A 17876-nucleotide genomic window follows, 5' to 3' on the forward strand; every position below is an offset into this window, starting at 1 on the left:
CAGCCCTGAGTGCCAGCCACTCGACAGCCTTGTGAGCATCCTCTTCAGATGACCCTTGCCGTCTGCAATCTGTGCTTCTCCTCAACCCTGTGCTTCCCATAAACATATTCATCTATGTTGAGCTCATTGTGTCTAATTTCCATGCTTCTCCCTTAGTATTGTAGCAAGAAATTCAGCTTCCCCTTTTAGATCAGACCCTGGATGGTGGTCTCACCCTTTGAAAGCTATCAGTGAGCATTGTCTACCGGGAAATTGATCTTGAACAATTTTTCTTACTACTTTTTTCCCTAACTCACAGCAATCTAACACCCAACGTTTCCATTCTTACTTGAAACTCAGAATCAGAAGAAGTCATTGACATGGCATCAGAACTTACAAGATCATCAACATTTACAGTTATGGGAAAATAAATTTACCTTTGCAGTTCGTTCCAATCAGATTTGTGATGTTTATTGCTCTGCACATCTGTGAAGTGATTGAATTCCAAACCAGCTGTGTATCACACTATATAGCAATAAGATTCTTCATTGCAACAAGAAGAGGCACTTTTAAAAAGTTTCTGTAGCAGAACTATTTCTTCTAGTTTCATGTAAGATACCAAGTATTCCAGCATAAGTTTTTATGTGATTATTTACACCTGCATCTAATGACTATATATGTGTATGTATAGTTTCTATTTTTAACTAGCCAATTCTTCTTTCTAATTGTAGGACTCCTTCTCTAAACAGTCTCCCAAGCATCAGTATGTATATGTAAAAAGGAGAATTTCACATATTCCTACAAATAATGTTACTTTCTTAGTTACTATTATTATTATTAACACAGATTTATAAAGAGCAGGCAGTCTTTCATCGGCTGGGTTACTTCCTAAATGGTCACAATGGCTGGAGCTGAGCCAATTTGAAGCCAGAAGTCAGGAACTTCTTCAGGATTTCTCACACGGGTGCAGAGCCCCAAGGCTTTCTCAACAGAGAGTTGAATGGGAAGTGAACCAGCTGGGACACCAACCAGCACCCATAATTGATACCAGCATTTGCAGGCTAAAGATTAGCTAGTAGAGCTATTGTACCAGTCCCAAGTAATTTTACTTTCTTCCTATTATCAGTATCATAGTACAGTAAGACCCTTTCAATATGTATCAATGAGTATGCATTAACAACTATGTTTACCCAGAATATATATATATGCACACTTACATATACATATACAAATTTGTATATACACATACATATATAAAGTATACACATTTTTTTTTCCTCCAAGCATAAGCTTTCCTCAAAGAAGTAATATTTGGCTGGAAATCACAGAAGAATCCTATCATATCATTACTGGCCCAAGAGAGCTGCTTAAGGTGAATGGATCTGCTGACCTCCAGTGAAATGCTGACAACTGTAGTGAATGTCTCTGCAGATGCTCTGTTTATTTTTAGTGTGGCAATGCCAACACTTGACCTGGGGCTCTGTTTGAAGTTCAATTGCACTCATTTTTATTAAGAAAAATAGAATTGTTTTTGCTCTAGATTAGTAAAATCCCTTGAAGTATTTTACTTTTTTCCCCAAGAAAAATTAAGGTCACAGCTTTATTTACAGATTTGACGTTAAGAAGGGATAGCATTCACCACCAATACTTGCTGGGCTTTGTTGTCCACTTTCTCTCCTAGCTTTGGTGAGTTACCTTCATTTTCTAAGTGGATTTGTTTAGCTCACTTCCATATTTGCACTTATGTTGGGCGGCAGCTATATGAGTCCTACTCTAATTTAGTTCTATATATACATACAGATATAAAGAAATATGCACATGTGTGTATATGTATATAGCTTACTGTACATGATTTAAGATATCCATATTACACACACACACACACACACTACATGATTCCAAATTCTCTGTCAATTTTATTTTTATCTCCCCAACCCCCATTATACCAATGATGTTTGAAACTTTTGAGGGAATATGAAGCTACTATGTTTTGTCTTAAAGACATGTCTTATCGTCTATGTAGGTGTTCTGGTTACCAAAAGAAAAAAGAAAGAAAAGAAATCACTTACTGACAGAATGTTCTCTTAATCAGATTAAAATTATTACTTTGAGGCATGTTATGCAAATTTAATACTGATTAGATAAGTCATTTTCTTAGATTTAGAACATCAAAGTTGATAATAAAATTCAAAGTAACAGCTATTCTGCATTCTCTAAATAATAACTCTGTTCCTTTCAAAGGAAAAGTTTTTATATTGATGGCACTGCTGAAATATCAGGTATAAAAATAGATTTTCATTTATAAAAATTATGAAAGGGGGGACCTTTTTGGGAATTTTGCTCATTTTCAATTTGATGGACATTTCAGAATACTTCAAAATAAAAGTATTAAGCATAAAACAAGAAAATAATTTAACACAAATGTTATTTCATTTAAAATTAAATATAAGCAAAGCAACCAAAGCAAAAAGAAAAGAAAAGAAAAAAAACAACATAACTAAACAAATGCACACTCTATATTGGCATAGAAAATATTGTCCCTGTGCTGGAGGTTGGCCGTGAGCCACTGCACGCGTGTGGGAGACCTGGAAGAAGCTCCTGGCTCCTGGCTTCACAGTGGGCCTGTCATTTAGAGAGTGAAGCAGTGGATGGAAGCTCTCTCTGTCTCACCTTCTCTCATAACTCTGCCTTTCCAATAAAAATAAAATAAATCTTTAAAAACTACAAAACCTAGCATCTATACTGGGCTCACAGTTTTGCACAAAGCTTGGAGAGACAAGGTGGTGTTTGGGTTGGAGAGGTGGCCATGAGCACAACAGTCAGCTGACTCCAGGACAGTCACTGTCCTGAACGCTAAACGTCCCTGTATCCCTGACTGTATAGGGATAAAGTACTTATCACCAAGAGGCTTGGAAATTGCAGAAGAGGCAGCAGTAGGTGCAAGATGTTGCTATTCATAAACATAATACAAACACGAGTAAGAAACACTCCAGACAGTTCCTGCAAGAGTTGGTTAAACTCTTAATTAATCATTCAGAATTTAACCTAAAATATTGAAGATAGGATAAGCTATAAAGACTTTTTCAAAGATTCATTTATTTAAAACACAGAGAAAAAGAGAATATGTGGGGCCCGCCACAATAGCTCAATTGGCTAATCCTCCCCTTGGAAGTGCCAAAATCCCCTATGGAAGCTGGCTAGTGTCCCAGCTGCTTTACTTCCCATTCAGCTCCTTGCTTCTGGCCTGGGAAAGCAGTGGATGATGGTCCAGAACCTTGGGACACCGCACCCACGTGGGAGATCTGAAAAAATCTCCTGGCTCCTGGCTTCAGACCAGCTCAGCTCCAGCCATTGAGGCTGTTGTGGAGTGAACCAGTGGATGAAAGATCTTTGTCTCTCCTTCTTTCTGTGGATTTGCCTTTCCACTAAAAATAAGTAAATAAATCTTTTGTGGAAAAAAAAGTGTTTCACTCTGCATTAATTTAATGAAACCAAATGTGTCAATGAGACAAATGCTCATGTCTCATCAAGCTTTTTCTGTTCTAAGAAAAGTATACTTACCTTTGTTATGCAAAGGTTTTCATTATACTTTCTTCTGGAAGTTTGAGAGTTTTAGCTTTTGATTTAGTATGCAATCCATTTTGATTTAGTATGCAATCCAAATGAAAATGGGCCAGGTGAAGGCCAGTGATTGTATATGTGCTTACAGGCCTTAAATGATCAATGATCATTTCTCAAAAGTGTTTTTTTTTTCTTCACCGAAGTATCTTTAATTCTTTTTAGAAAATTAATTTAATGTGTACATGTGAGTTTATTTATGTAATATCTGTCATGTTCCTTATTTTTATTCCTTTTTGTTCCTATATTCACTAATACCAAACTATTTTTATCACTGTTTCTTCAGTAAGTCTTTAAGTCATGCATGGGTGTGAGTACTCCAAAATGGCTCTTTTCTTTAACAAAAAAAAATCGGTTTGTTATTCTAGGTTCTTTGCATTTTCATGTACATTTTAGAATTAGTTCATCAATTTCTACAGAAAAAGCCTGCAGAGTTTTGAGTGATACTGTTTTGAGTTTATAGAATTTGAGAACTTCCATCTTAAGCTAACCATTGAGTCTTTTATTTTTTTTTAAGATTTACTTTTTTATTTGACTTGAAAGAGCTTTGCAGAGAAAGGGAAGACACAGATAGAACTCTTCTATCCCTTGGTTTCCTCCTCTAATGGCTAGAACAGACAGAGCTAAGCCTTGCTAAAACCAGGAGTCTCCTAGATCTCCCGTGTGGCCGGCAGGGGCTCATGCAGTTGGGCCGTTTTCTACTCCCTTCCCAGGTACAGTAGTTGGAAAATGGAGCAGCTGGCACTCAAACCAGCACACATACAAGTTACTTGCCTTGCAGTGACTTTATCCGCTATGCCGCAGCGTTGGCCCCTATTGAGTCTCCTAATTTATGAGCTTGAATTTCCATTCATTAGTCATGGATTTTTTTTCAATTTTGTTCTGAAATTTTCAGTGTAGAAGTCTTGGACTTCTTTAACAAAACAAAACCAAAACCCAAATCCGCCAATTAGGAGAGAAATATTTGAAACACACATATCTTTCATTGGATTTGTGAAACACATGTGCAAAGAGCTCTTACAACTTAATACAAGAAAATCAATGGCCCGATTCTAAAATAGGTAAAATATTTGAGCAAACTCTTTATCATCACTATGTGTGTGACCAGTAGGCATATGGAAGGACAGTCTACTTCAGGGGGTCAATAAATCCATGGTTCTGGAGCCACATCTAACCATTTTCTCCCCTTTCTAAAACCGATCTTTGACATCAATGCTCATTTCTTTGTTTTATCAGCTGTCTTGAATCATGTTGCAATGGCAGAGGTGAATGACTGTAGCAGAGATGGAATGCCCCCCAAAGCTGAAGTGTTCACTGTTCAGTTCTTAATGGACAATATTTGCTGACCCCTTTTCTACATCACCTGGGCTAAGCAAGTTAGCTCCACACTAAGAAACCACTACACACCCGTTATGTTGGCAACAAGCAGAAATGATAATTATATCAAGCAGTGGAAAAGAAAGAAAGAAAAATTTTAACTAAGACTGTATTTGGGACAAGCATACTTTGTCTTTTTAAAAAAATATTTATTTTTGTTTGAAAGGTATAATCACATTGACCAGGAGAGACAGAGTGAGAGAGACACTCCATCTGCTGATTCACTCCCCAGATGGCCACAATGGCAGGAGTTGGGCCAATCTGAACCAAGGAGTCAGGAGTTTTCTCTAGGTCTTCCACATGGAAGCAAAGGCCCAAGCACTTAAGCCGTTCTCCGTTGCTTTCCCAGATCATTAGCAGGGAGCCGGATCAGAAGTAGAGCAGCCAGGACTCAAGTAGGTAATCATATGGTATGCCAGCTCTGCCGACAGAGGCCAAACATACTAGACCATGGCACCGGCCCCATTTCTTCATTCTTGAAGGGGTTTCTGCTTCTGATGTCGCTGCTATGGAAAGGAGAATCCACACAGTCATTTATCCCGAGAACCAAAGTCCACCTCTGAGGGCATCTTGTGGCAAGTGTGGCACATATTCCTGTTTCAGTACCCCTGATCCTATGTGCAGGATCCCAGCCACTTCCTCCAAATCCACTGGAGACACATGTCAGTAGACAGCCACAGAAGCTTCATAGCCTGCCCAAGCAATGGAAACATCTCCTTCTGTCTGGAGAAATTACTACTCCGTGGGAAAGACTTAGCTACTTGTTTCAGGGCTCCGCTTGGTGCAGGAGTGCCTGAAACGATGTTAAAAAGCAGCAAGAACGGTTCACTGCAACCTCTCGATGTGACCACAAGAGGGCAATGTTCCTTCAGAGAAGACTGAAATGTGTCTAAGCAAGTAGCCAGCGATAAACTTAAAAAAAATCTAGTCAATAATAATCTCCTCTGAAAATATATATGTGTGAAATCCACATAGCTAAGAGTCTATTTATCCACCTACCTAAATAATGATATTTGCTTTCATTCTGGTCTACCAGCATTGAAAAATATGACTTTGGAAGTAAATGTTTCTTTGAATGATGCATGTGATTTCCAAAGACACTTTAACATCTCTATTCCAAATTTATATTTTCACCTCTACACAACCCAATCTTTGGCCAAATTATTCTTCTTGCTAGAAAAGCGACTCAGGCCTTAAGGTACAATGAAGCATCTCAGACACCATCAAAACTCCTCTCCAACGTGGCCCAGAAGCAGCATTAACCACTTTTTCCTTTGACACATATTCTAGAAACATGATTTCTTGCCCAGATTCTCTTTAAAATATTTGTATACTCACCCAAGAGGCAAAGACATACATATATACAGAAAGAGAGAGAGAGAGAGAGAGAGAGAGAGAGAGGGAGAGAGAAAGAGGTGAGGGAGAAAGCTCCCCATTTACTCGTTCACTCCCTGTAATGTCCATGATGGCCAGGCTGAACTTATATTAGGAATATTAATTTACTCATCAATTTCTCTCTATATATATTATATAATATTTAGGACTGTAGAATTGATTTCATTATTTTCTAGTAATTCCTATGGTCATATAAAATATGGATGAATCTGGAAGATTATAATACAATTTAAATTTCTGTAGGATGAAGCAGCATATATTCTGTATTTTCTAATGCGTGGTTTTACTTTGTTGTAGGACAGCTTGCCCATCGTGTATCCTTAACAACTTTCTTAGTTTTGTGATGAAAGTGCAGTGCCCCTCTTCATGCTGATCTTGCAGTTTCAGGAATTCTCTCTCTCCCCTCGTCACAAAACCGGCATGTTCTACTGACACACTCAGTCGTCCCAGTGTGTGGCTCTCACTATTCTTGGAGATGCGAGGAAGAAGAAGGGAATGTCTGAGAGAGAGAAACTGTGACATGATCCTTATTCATGTTTAAAGAGGGGTTATTCTATTCCAAGTGAATCCATTTTTGACTGTTGTAACAAACCAGTGAAGTGTTTCCTGTGACAGAATTAGCTCAGAGTGAAAGCATGTGTTGAGGGTGGAGCCTGTTGCAAGAAGCAAAGCGGGTGTGAATCTGGAGTCCCGGTCCCAGCTGGCTGAGAAGACAACACCACCTGAGTCTGGTGACAGGAGGCATGGACAAACTCCTGGGGGCATCATTTTTAATCCTATGGCTTCAACAAGGCGGTAAGCTGTGGAGGAAAATCCCAGGATATGTCATTCGTGTGTGTGTGTGGCAGTGTGGATAGTGAGAAAATTTGGGTTCAAATTCATGTAGTTAAAAACTTTAAGAATGAAATACAAATTAGGAGACTCTAATGACCTTTTTTTTTTTTTTTGCTCAGCAGGGGTGAGTGGCCAACAGGGGAAGAAAAGTGACCAGCAGCAGGTGAAACAAAGTCCTCCTTCTCTGACATCCCAGGAAGGAGCGGTTTCCATCCTGAACTGTACATATGAGAACAGTGCATTTGACTACTTCCCATGGTACCGGCAATACCCTGGAAAAGGCCCTGAACTCTTGATAGCCATTCGTTCTGTTGAGAGTAAGAAGGAAATGGGAAGATTCATAGCTTTTTTCAACAAAAATGACAAACAGTTCTCCTTGCATATAAAGGCTTCACAACCTGGAGACTCAGCCACCTACTTGTGTGCGGCAAGCACACAGTGTTCTTTAGGCACCTGCAGCCTGAACACAAACCTGCCACTCAGGCCTCAGCCATCTCTGCTCTGGGGGCTTATCCTGCCAGAGGCTTAGAGTACACCTCATTTCTACATGATCAAATAAACACAGCCACACTAGAGTAATTAACTATTGATACAGCAACTTGGGTGAATCTCAAGGACATAATGCTGAGTGAAAACACATCAGTCTTGAGCATCTTACAATGCAAGACTCCCTTTATGTGACATTTTCAAACGGGAAAAATTAGAGGGATGAGGGAAGAGTCAATAGTTGCTGGCCATTATGGAAAGGGAAGGTATACTTAACGAGTTTCTTTAGGGTAATGAAACAGTCACCCTGACTACAGTGGTGCTAACATACAGGTAGTAGAATCTCAGAGAAAATAAAAAGGAAAAGAATGCATGCAAAACTTAGCAAATCAGAATATAAGATCCCTCATTCAGTAAGTGCACTGTATCAACATCAATTTCATGGTTTAGGTAATGGCATATAATTGTGAAAATGTAATATTCTCTCATATATAGAAAGCTAAATGAAATGTGCAAAGGAATTCTGAATGAATTGTCTCAATCTAAACTATTTCAAAAATTAAAAGTAACCATATGCAGCAATCATATTATTTTGTCTTTTTAAAATTTTTGTAGAGATTTATTTAATTTTTATTGGAAAGGCAGATATAAAGAGAGGAGAAGAGACAGAGAGGAAGATCTTCCCTCCGATGGTTCACTCCCTAAGCAGCCGCAACGGCTGGAGCTGAGCCAATCTGAAGCCAGGAATCAGGAGCTTCTTCCGGGTCTCCCACACCAGTGCAGGGTCCCAAAGAATTGGGCCATCCTCGACTGCTTTCCCAGGAGACATGCAGGGAGCTGGATGGGAAGCAGGGCCACAGGGATTAGAACTGGTGCCCATATGGAATCCCGGGGCATTCAAGGAGAGGACTTTAGCCGTTAGGCTATCACGCCAGGCCCTGACATTTTAAAATTTAAAAACACTTTAACTATTTGAAAAGCACAAAGAGAGGAGCAGGAAGAGAGAGTGAGTGAAAGAGAGAATGAGAGAGAAAGAGCCCTTCTGCCTGCTGGATCTCTCTAGAAATGGCCTCAATGGCTGGGGCTGGGTCAGAGCAAAGTCAGGATCCCAGTTTTCACTAGGTCTCTTATGTAGGTGCAGGGATCCAAGCACTTGGAACATCTGCTGCTGCAGAGAGCAGGATCAGAAATGGAGCAGCTGGGTCCAGAACCAGGGTCCATATGAAATGTCAACCGCACAGGTGGAGGTTTAACCCATTAAGCTATAGAGCTGACCCCAACAATATTCCTGACTGTGATGATTAGGATGTAAACAAGACAATCGCTTTGTCAGTTGTTCAAAACAGTAAACACACACTTACTGTGACCCCATAATTCTTTTTCATTTATCTAAGTGAAATGAAAACCTATATTGACAAGCATATTCATAGCCGATTTATTCTTAACGGCAGTAAGCTAGAGAAAAATATTGGTAGATAAGAGGTTAAATAGATCTTATTATTGTTCATGAAAATTGTTCATGAAAAGTGTACCAAAAATATGTATGGACTTCAAAAATGCTTTCCATCAAAATACACTCATTTTATGTTGCAATTGCATATCTGAAAAGGATCTAGTTTGGAGCAAAGGAAGATAAGACATCTGTTAGAAAGAGCTCCTGTCACAGAAACATTCACCCGACACAAAAGTAAGACCAAGTATCAAAATCACAGAGACATTTGTATGCAAAATGCTGAGATCACTGATGCTTCATGAAAAATGTATGAGAACCATGTCCCCAGAGAAATAAGTGGAAAGGGACAGCTCATTTTAAAAGGGGATGAGACTATTTAGGACATAAAACCTGTAGTAGCAGACCATCCACACCAATTTGTGAGGAAAAAGTAAATCTTGCTTATGCCCTGTTAGGACAGAAACAACAACAGCGAACATTATGGACAGCTCATATTGTTAGGCTTACACAGTTCTGAGTGAAAAGTTAAACTGAGCAAGTTTTCTGCTCCATGACTGTCAAAGTTGTTGTGACCAGATATGCAGAAAACACTGGGGAAAGATTCCAGGGGAATTCTTAAACAATATCCAGAAGCATTTCTTTGAAGAACTGCACCAGGAGGTTAAACAAGGCCTCACCAGTGGGATCCTAAAGAGAAAGCACAATCGAACAATGACTACCAAGAGACGGAAGGGGGAGAGTCAAAGCAAGCAAGAACAAGTTGGCTTTGTGGCACAGCAACTAAAGCCGCCGCCCGTGAAATTTGAATCCAACAGAGTGCCAAGGGTCTCCGCTTCCAGTTCCCTCTGAGTGGCCTGGGGAAAGCAGCAGAAGACAGCTCACGTGTTTCAGCCCCTGTCACTGGCATGCGAGATCTGGGAGAAGCTCCTGGCTCCTGATTTTGGCCTTGCTCAGCCTCGGCCACTGTGGCTACTTCAGGAGTGAATCAGTGAATAGAAAATATCTCTCTGAGTTTCAAATATGTAAACAAATCTTTTTATTCTCAATTTATTATTGTTATTACTATTATTATTTAGTGATATGGTTCCATAGGCACAGGGATTTCACTCTCCACTCCCCCATCACTCCCCTATTGTTTTTCCCATACTGTTACAATAGTACAGTCCTTCAGCAACAGTCACAAGTCCAACATTCTGCTATGTAGTATATCATGGCATTGTAGGTATAGAAATGGTAGATAGTCTAGTATAGTGTTGTCAAGGTACATTTAAAAGTTTCATTGGGAGTCCTCCTTTTATTGGAAAATAAGATGCATATTGTGACAAATCTTCTCTTCCCAGTATGCTGGTCTCTATTATACAATTTATATATGTTTTTATATAAAGTTATATATATTTATATACATAAAACATAATATATAAAATATGTTTATATATTGTAATAGAGACACAGATGATTATATATATTTGACAAGCAAGCATATTGGACAAAAAAGCAAACTATTCATAAGTAAGAGCCATGAGGACAATTTTCCAACACTCAGGGCATTTTGTTTGACTTTTCAAGACAACTAAAGAATGACAGAGTTTGCTTATTGAAAAGGTATTTTGAGAAAGTTGGCCCATGTTTTACAAGAAAATCTCCCAAGAAAAGTTTACCAGAGTTGTTCTTCATCGTGACAATGCTCCTGCTCATTCTACTAACCAAGCAAAGGACATCCAGTAAGAGTTTTATGAAAAATCATTAGACATTCACTTTCCAGTCTTGATTTGGCTCCTAGCCACTTTTTGTTTCCTAATCTTAAAAATTCTTTGATGGGAGCTTACTTTTCATGAATTAGTAATGTAAAAGAGATTGCATTGACATGGCTAGATTCCCATTACTGCCAGCTTTGCTTGCTTGCTTGTTTTCTTTGCTTTCTTTCTTTCTTTTTTTTTTTTTTTAAGGAATGGACTAATTGACTCGTATCAATGTTTATGAAAGTGTCTGGAAGTTAATGCAGCTTATGTTGAGAAATAAATTTTGTGTTTTTATATTTATATTTAAATCTTATTTCTCAACGAATGTGTTGAAGTCCTCCTATGCACTCAATGGAATGCTAAGCAATGATAAATTCTACTGAACCCATGGTAGGTATATAAACAAATCAATTATATAATATCTAGCAATCTTCTCAGCGTCAAGAGTACAAACTGTTTAATTTCATATACGTAAAATTCTAAAATAATAAACAACTCCGTGATGAAACGAAACAGAACAGTGGCAATAATCATTGTGAATTATGTGGCTGGAGAATGAGAATTATTGTTTTTTTTCTTTTATTTAAGAGGCCGAGTGACAGAAAGAGAGGGGAGAAAGGGATCTTCCATCTCTTCCATCTCCCATTATTTGTTTTACTTGAAAGAGTTATAGACAGAGAGAGACACACACAGAGATATCTTTCATCTGCTGATTTCATCTCCAAGTATCTGCAAGGACCAGATCTGGGCTGATTCAAAGTCAAGAGCCAGGAGTTTCTTTCAGGTCCGCCACATGGGTACAGTCACCCAAGGCCTTGGGCCATCTTCTATTGCTTTCCCAGGCCATTAGTAGGGAACTCGATTAAAAGTAGAGCAAGTGGAACTAGAACCCACATTCATATGGGATATGGACACTACAGGTGGAGGATTAGCCTACTATGACATGATGCTGACCCAATGAAATTTTTTTTTAAATCATTTGAAACAATCTTTATTTGAGAGAAAGAGAGAGAGAATGCATGAATGTCCATATGCTGGTTCGTTCCCCAAATGCCCACAACAGCTGGAGGATCAAAGTTAGGAGCCAGGAACTTACTCCATGTTTCCTTTGTGGGTGACAGAATCCCAACTACTTGAGTTGCAATTGCTGCTTCCAAGGGTTTGCAGCAGCAGGAATCTAGAATCAGAGACAGAGCCTAGACTTCATCTCAAGGGCTCTGATGAGAGACTTGGGCATTCGAATCCATGGCTTAACCAGGGATCCCCCTCAAGGGATCTTCAGGGAGTTAAATATTGTGTTTCTTAGGGGTAGGTAAGCATTATAAAGATGTTTGTTTTTTTTTTAAAACTCCTCTAATGCTGTACTTAACAAAAAGATTTATTTTTTATTTGAAAGGTAGATTTTTATAGAGAGAGGAAAGACAGAGAAAAGTCTTTCACGTGTTACTCACTCTGCAAATAACTGCAGCAGTCAGAGCTGAGCTGATCCAAAGCTGGGGGCTAGGAGCTTCTTGTGGGTTTCCCATGATGGTGCTGAGACCTAAAGACTTTGGCCATCCTCTGCGGCCTTCCCAGGCCATAATCAGGGATTCAGATTGAAAGTGGAGCAGCTGGGACACAAACCAGATGCTGGTGCTTGCAGGTGGAGGATTAGCCTATTATGTCATCATGACAGCCCCAACTCTGTACTTAAGGACTATTTATTTCACAGAGTGAATTTTGCCCATAAAATATAAAAATAAATAAATAAGTCAGTAACACAGGAAGCAAAATATTCAATCTGTCATAAACAACCCAGAGGCTGTTTCCCTCAGTTCACAATACATACTTTCTCAATATTCAAAAATAGAAAATAGAACAGAGCCACAGTAATAGGCTCTTAAACAATGGAAGATGAGTATACAAGATGTTAGTAAATGAATTTGCCCTGATTACCAAAGTTTGTTTTACATCATTTTCTCTGATTTGAAAAGGTAAAGAAGCATTGGTACCGTGGCATCTTATATTGGTACCAACTTAAGTCTGGCTGCTCATTTCCAATCCAGCTGTCTGCTAGTGTGCCTGGGAAAGCAAGAGAGGATGGCCCAAGTCCTTGGACCTCTGTCCTCACATGGGAAACCTGGATGAAACTCCTGGCTCTTGGCTTTGGATTGGTCCAGCCCTGACTCTTGTAGCCTTTTGGGAGAGTGAACCAGAAGACAAAATATCCCTCTCTTTCTTTTTCTGTAACTCTGCCTTTCAAATAAATAAAATCAGCCCTAAAAATAAAAATTTTAAAAAAATGTTAAACATCTGTAGAACTCACTGGTTTTTAAAAAGTTGTAGTATTTATGTATGAGTAGAGTAACTTTCATTGGTTTGAAATATTCGATAGTGAAAACAGAATGCAGATCTTATGCTGGAATTTGTAATCAACATCAGAGAAGAATGGTAATCAAGGATTAAAAGAGAAGGAGAATGGGAACAGGCTGGGAACCTCAACAGTGATCTCTAGCCTCAGACAGTAATGTGAGCTCAGAGTTTCTACCAAGGGACAAGAAAGTGTTTGAGGATAATTTTCCATTTGAATTTCCTTATGGAGCAATCGAACAAGATGCATTTGGAGGAATTTAAAAATTTAACATAAACTCCTTTATCAAGATAAATTTAAGTCATGAAATCAAAAGAATTTTTATTTCATATCCATAGAGGGGAATTTTTTTTACCATTTTGAAGAACATTCATTCTATTCGTAGTTTTGCATATTTTCTCTAATAAAAAAATAGAGATCCTGTCTTACTAGTGACTATAAGAATTGCACCAAATATATGTATACTTATGGCTACAACATAACATAATATTTGAATGCAGAGGACCCATGATTTCTACCCTCCCAGGACATCTAATAAAAGTAATCCCAGAATTATATGATAAATAATAGAACTTCATTGCAACTGCCATCAACCCTGCAGCCACGAGTACCGACACTGTAGAACTCAGAGACCTTTTGCAAGATCAGTTTGGGCAGACACCTGTGAGGTTACCAGTTCCCATGGTTTTATGGGTGAGTAGGAAGAAAGAGAGGTCATGATTTCCACTCTATCTCTTGTAGGAAAGCAAAAAATTCTCTACTCATCCAAAACCCACCTTTCAGAGGCAGGAGTTGCATGTCACCAAGGGGCCGTGGAGCTGTGTGAACTGTCGAAAGTATAAAGTAGAACTCTTGAATCGGAGGGAAAATCCTGCTGTCCAGGTGCTCCCCAGGCTGCAAGGGCTACTCCTGGTCTCTGTTTGCTTCTTGATAACAACCAATTGTAAAGCTGCTTGCAGGCCTCAGAGGTGGAATAGGGAAGAGGAGCAGGTATCTCAAGTAATTAGGCTCTCTTTCTCACACTATTTATTGACCTGTTATTTCAACCAGCTACAAAACAAAGAAAACAAAACAAAATAGCAAAAACGGAATTGTTCTAAAGAATTTGTCTATAGCAGGTCCCTAGCTTACATTGGTTCAGCTGGATGATTTTTGAACTTTGCAATGATACAAAAGTGATATAGAAGTCATACTTCAAATTTTGAATTTTGACTTTTCTCAGGAAACCCTGGAGAGCCACACCTCCTATTCAGTCACCTGACTGTGATGGTAAATCCCCAATACGTGAGCATCATTTGTATACAGGTACTCCATACTCTATATGAACTATTCAACAACTTATTATGAAAATAGACTTTGTGTTAGATGAGTTTGCCCAGTTGTAAGTTGAGGTACATGTTCTGAGCATCTCTAAGGTACACTACATTAAGTTTTGATAGATGGTAGGTAGGTTATATGTATAAGATGCATTTTAACTTGCACAATCACTTTCAATAGGTTTATAGGAATTAATGCTATCAGAAATTGGGGAGCTTCTATACTTACTTTTCCAGTTATTTATTTGTCTTTTGATTGTTTGATATTAACTTGTGCTCAAGTGATAAAGCCAAATGGAATATTTATAGCTATAATTTCATAGAAAGTAGAATACAAAGAAAACCCAGATCCCATAATAAATCTAAATGGGTACCGAATTATGCCACTGAAAATATTCATGTATGCTAATTAGTTCAATCTTTAGTTCCCTGCAGCCCCAATTCTCAATACTAAATTTCTTTTCCAAACCTGTTTCCTAGACCCTGCTTAACTTAGTTCACAGAAAAAGGCAAGTGGATGTGAAAAGCTTTGTGGTAAACCAGACTTTCCTTACTCATAAGATTTATGGACCAATCAAACACCACTTCCTGTTGAGCCGCAGCAGCATAATTTAGGAACTACATATACAGGTGGCTAGGCTCTCAGAAACTCTGAAGTCTGAGGCTGAATGAAACCTACTTGTGTGCAAGAGGAAATGTGCCACATGCCGCTCTCCAGCCTGGCCTGGGTATTCATGCTTTTCCTCTGCTCTGGTATGCAGGGTTCCAAATGTGGGTCTAGAATACCTCACAGGCACTTAAGGAGACTTGGAGGATTGGAAAAAGTGAGACCACTGTGACTGGAGTTTGGATTGAGCTTGGATGCTAAATTAGTTGCATTCTTAAAATATTTTATTATTTGGGCCTGGCGGCGTGGCCTAGCGGCTGAAGTCCTCGCCTTGAAAGCCCCGGGATCCCATATGGGCACCGGTTCTAATCCCGGAAGCTCCACTTCCCATCCAGCTCCCTGCTTGTGGCCTGGGAAGGCAGTCGAGGACGGCCCAATGCATTGGGACCCTGCACCCGCGTGGGAGACCTGGAAGAGGTTCCTGGTTCCCGGCTTCGGATCGGCGCACATCGGCCCGTTGTGGTTCACTTGGGAAGTGAATCATCGGACGGAAGATCCTCCTCTCTGTCTCTCCTCCTCTGTGTATACCTGGCTGTAATAAAATGAATAAATCTTTAAAAAAAAAATATATATATATATATATATATATTTTATTCACCACGACAGAGGATCAGTTCTGTTTTCTGCTTGTTTCCACAGGATCCAGCGTGACCCAGACAGTGACTCAAACCCAGCCAGACATATTCAAGTCGGAGGGATCAGAAGTCACCCTGTCCTGTCAGTATGATACAGGTCTGAACACATACTACCTTTTATGGTACAAGCAACTTTTCAGTGGAGAGATGATTTTTCTTATTCGTCAGAGTTCCACGGGCCAGAATGCAAAGAGCAGTCGTTATTCTATCAACTTCCAGAAAGGTGCTAAATCCATCACCCTCACCATCTCAGCCCTACAGCTGGATGATTCATCGAAGTATTTCTGTGCTCTCTGGGAACACACAGTGTTTGAAGTGATAGCAGAAGCTGAACAAAAACCCTAGGGCAATCTAAGAGAAAAGATCCCGGTGCAGAAGCCCAGCAGAAAGCTACACCTGCAGCTCCCAGACAAGAAAGAAGTGGCTGCGGTTGCTTCATCTGCAGATTAGATCAGAAGATTGAATAATCAGTAAAACCTCCTTCTGTCTCATTTGGAAACATGTTTTGCAGCAACTTCCTTCTAACACAATGTCTTGAATTCTTAAAATAGACCAAAAAGCATGTTAAGTAATACAGTAGAAAATTTCCTCCTTTAGAATTTGAAAGAGATTTATGTATTTAAACACAAGGTGACAGGCAGATAGAGAGAAACAAACAAACAAGAAAAGAACCACATCCGTTAGCTCACTCCCCCAAATGCTTATAATGCTGCTCTGGGCTAGCTGAATCCAGGAGCCAGGAACTCCATCCACATCTCCCACATGGGTCCAGGAGCTGAAGTATTTTGATCCTCATTCTCTGCTCCACAGCACATTAGCAGGAAGCATGGGATAGCCTGGACTCCAAAGGGCACTCCAGCACCCTGACAAGGAGTGTGGCCTTCCCAAAGCAGTGGCTTCACTCACTGTGCTTCAACATCTACTTTCCCACTACAAGAATTCAAAGTGGCCATTTCTCAGTCTAGGTGTCTGGAACAGCAAAATTGTTTCCTTTGCCCTTTCACTTAGAACTTGTGTCAGATAATCAGAGATATAGAACTGCTGAAAGTGAGACAGAATAAGAAATTAATAACATGGGTTAGATCTCATACACTCACTGGAACTGGTGGCAATCAATGCAAAGCTATTGTCTTTTTGTCTTATATTGAGCCCAAATTGATCGAGTCGGTTAGGTGTCTAGAAAGGAAACATTGGGCAAAAACATGGACAGAGTATCGACTTATAAGAATGTAGTGGAATCTCTGAGGACAAATGAGCCACAAGAACATGTAAAATACCCCTGTTCCCCATATCCTGCGATCTCCTATGGTAGGTGGGTCAGAAGACGTAGTGTCATTTACCATTATGCCATAGGTACATTTGGCTCAAGACAAATAATAGTTGAAGGAGCAGATCCGGTGACAGTGCAGAGGTTGTGAGGAAACAGTAAGATGAACCAGAGTATCAATAGCAACATGTGTGGGTTTCCACAGTGCCTAGACACCTGTACCAGCCTGCAGACTACTGTACAAGTTCTCTTATGCCAAAGGCTAACCTAGAACAATACAGAAAAGCGAATTCTGGAAAATCTTTAGACAGCTGCTTTACCACTGTATCTTTTTGTCAACTTGAAATGTGAATATCTTTATACCAAATAAACGCAATAGAAAGACTATGTTTCCTGCTAATATGATGCAAATCTTCCTCCAATAGCCAAAAGACACAGGGCAACCCTATCCCCTAAAAAGGAGATACATTTCATCTATCCATCTGGGTGTAATTTTTAAAAAAAATTTTTAAATTGAGTCTCATGTTCCCATTGACACTCTGTACTTGAAATATTTTTTTTTTACTACTTCTAAAATTTCGTTTTATGACACAGTGTCATAGGCTCTGGGATTCCCCCAACCCTTCCCTAAGCTCTCCCCCATATTGAATTCCTCCATATTGTTACAGTAACTTGAACTATTGAGTTATAATGAGATATAAAACTAACTTATTCTGTCACATCTTATGCATGTAGGACAATGGAGGAAAATTATTAAATT

General features: G+C 39.3%; 2 gene segments (V, D, J or C); both read left to right on the forward strand.

Annotated features, from left to right (window-relative positions):
• Positions 1-7061: 7061 nt before the first annotated feature.
• On the forward strand, positions 7062-7732 carry LOC118759228 (T cell receptor alpha variable 23/delta variable 6-like). The segment is given in 2 exon segments: positions 7062-7164; positions 7323-7732. Coding segments are annotated over 2 exon segments (462 nt in total).
• A 7470-nt stretch (positions 7733-15202) lies between these two features.
• Positions 15203-16194, forward strand: LOC131480490 (T cell receptor delta variable 1-like). The segment is given in 2 exon segments: positions 15203-15300; positions 15854-16194. Coding segments are annotated over 2 exon segments (426 nt in total).
• The last annotated feature ends 1682 nt before the right edge of the window (positions 16195-17876 follow it).

Source organism: Ochotona princeps, chromosome 6 (assembly GCF_030435755.1).
Source record: "Ochotona princeps isolate mOchPri1 chromosome 6, mOchPri1.hap1, whole genome shotgun sequence".
Taxonomy (NCBI): domain Eukaryota; kingdom Metazoa; phylum Chordata; class Mammalia; order Lagomorpha; family Ochotonidae; genus Ochotona; species Ochotona princeps.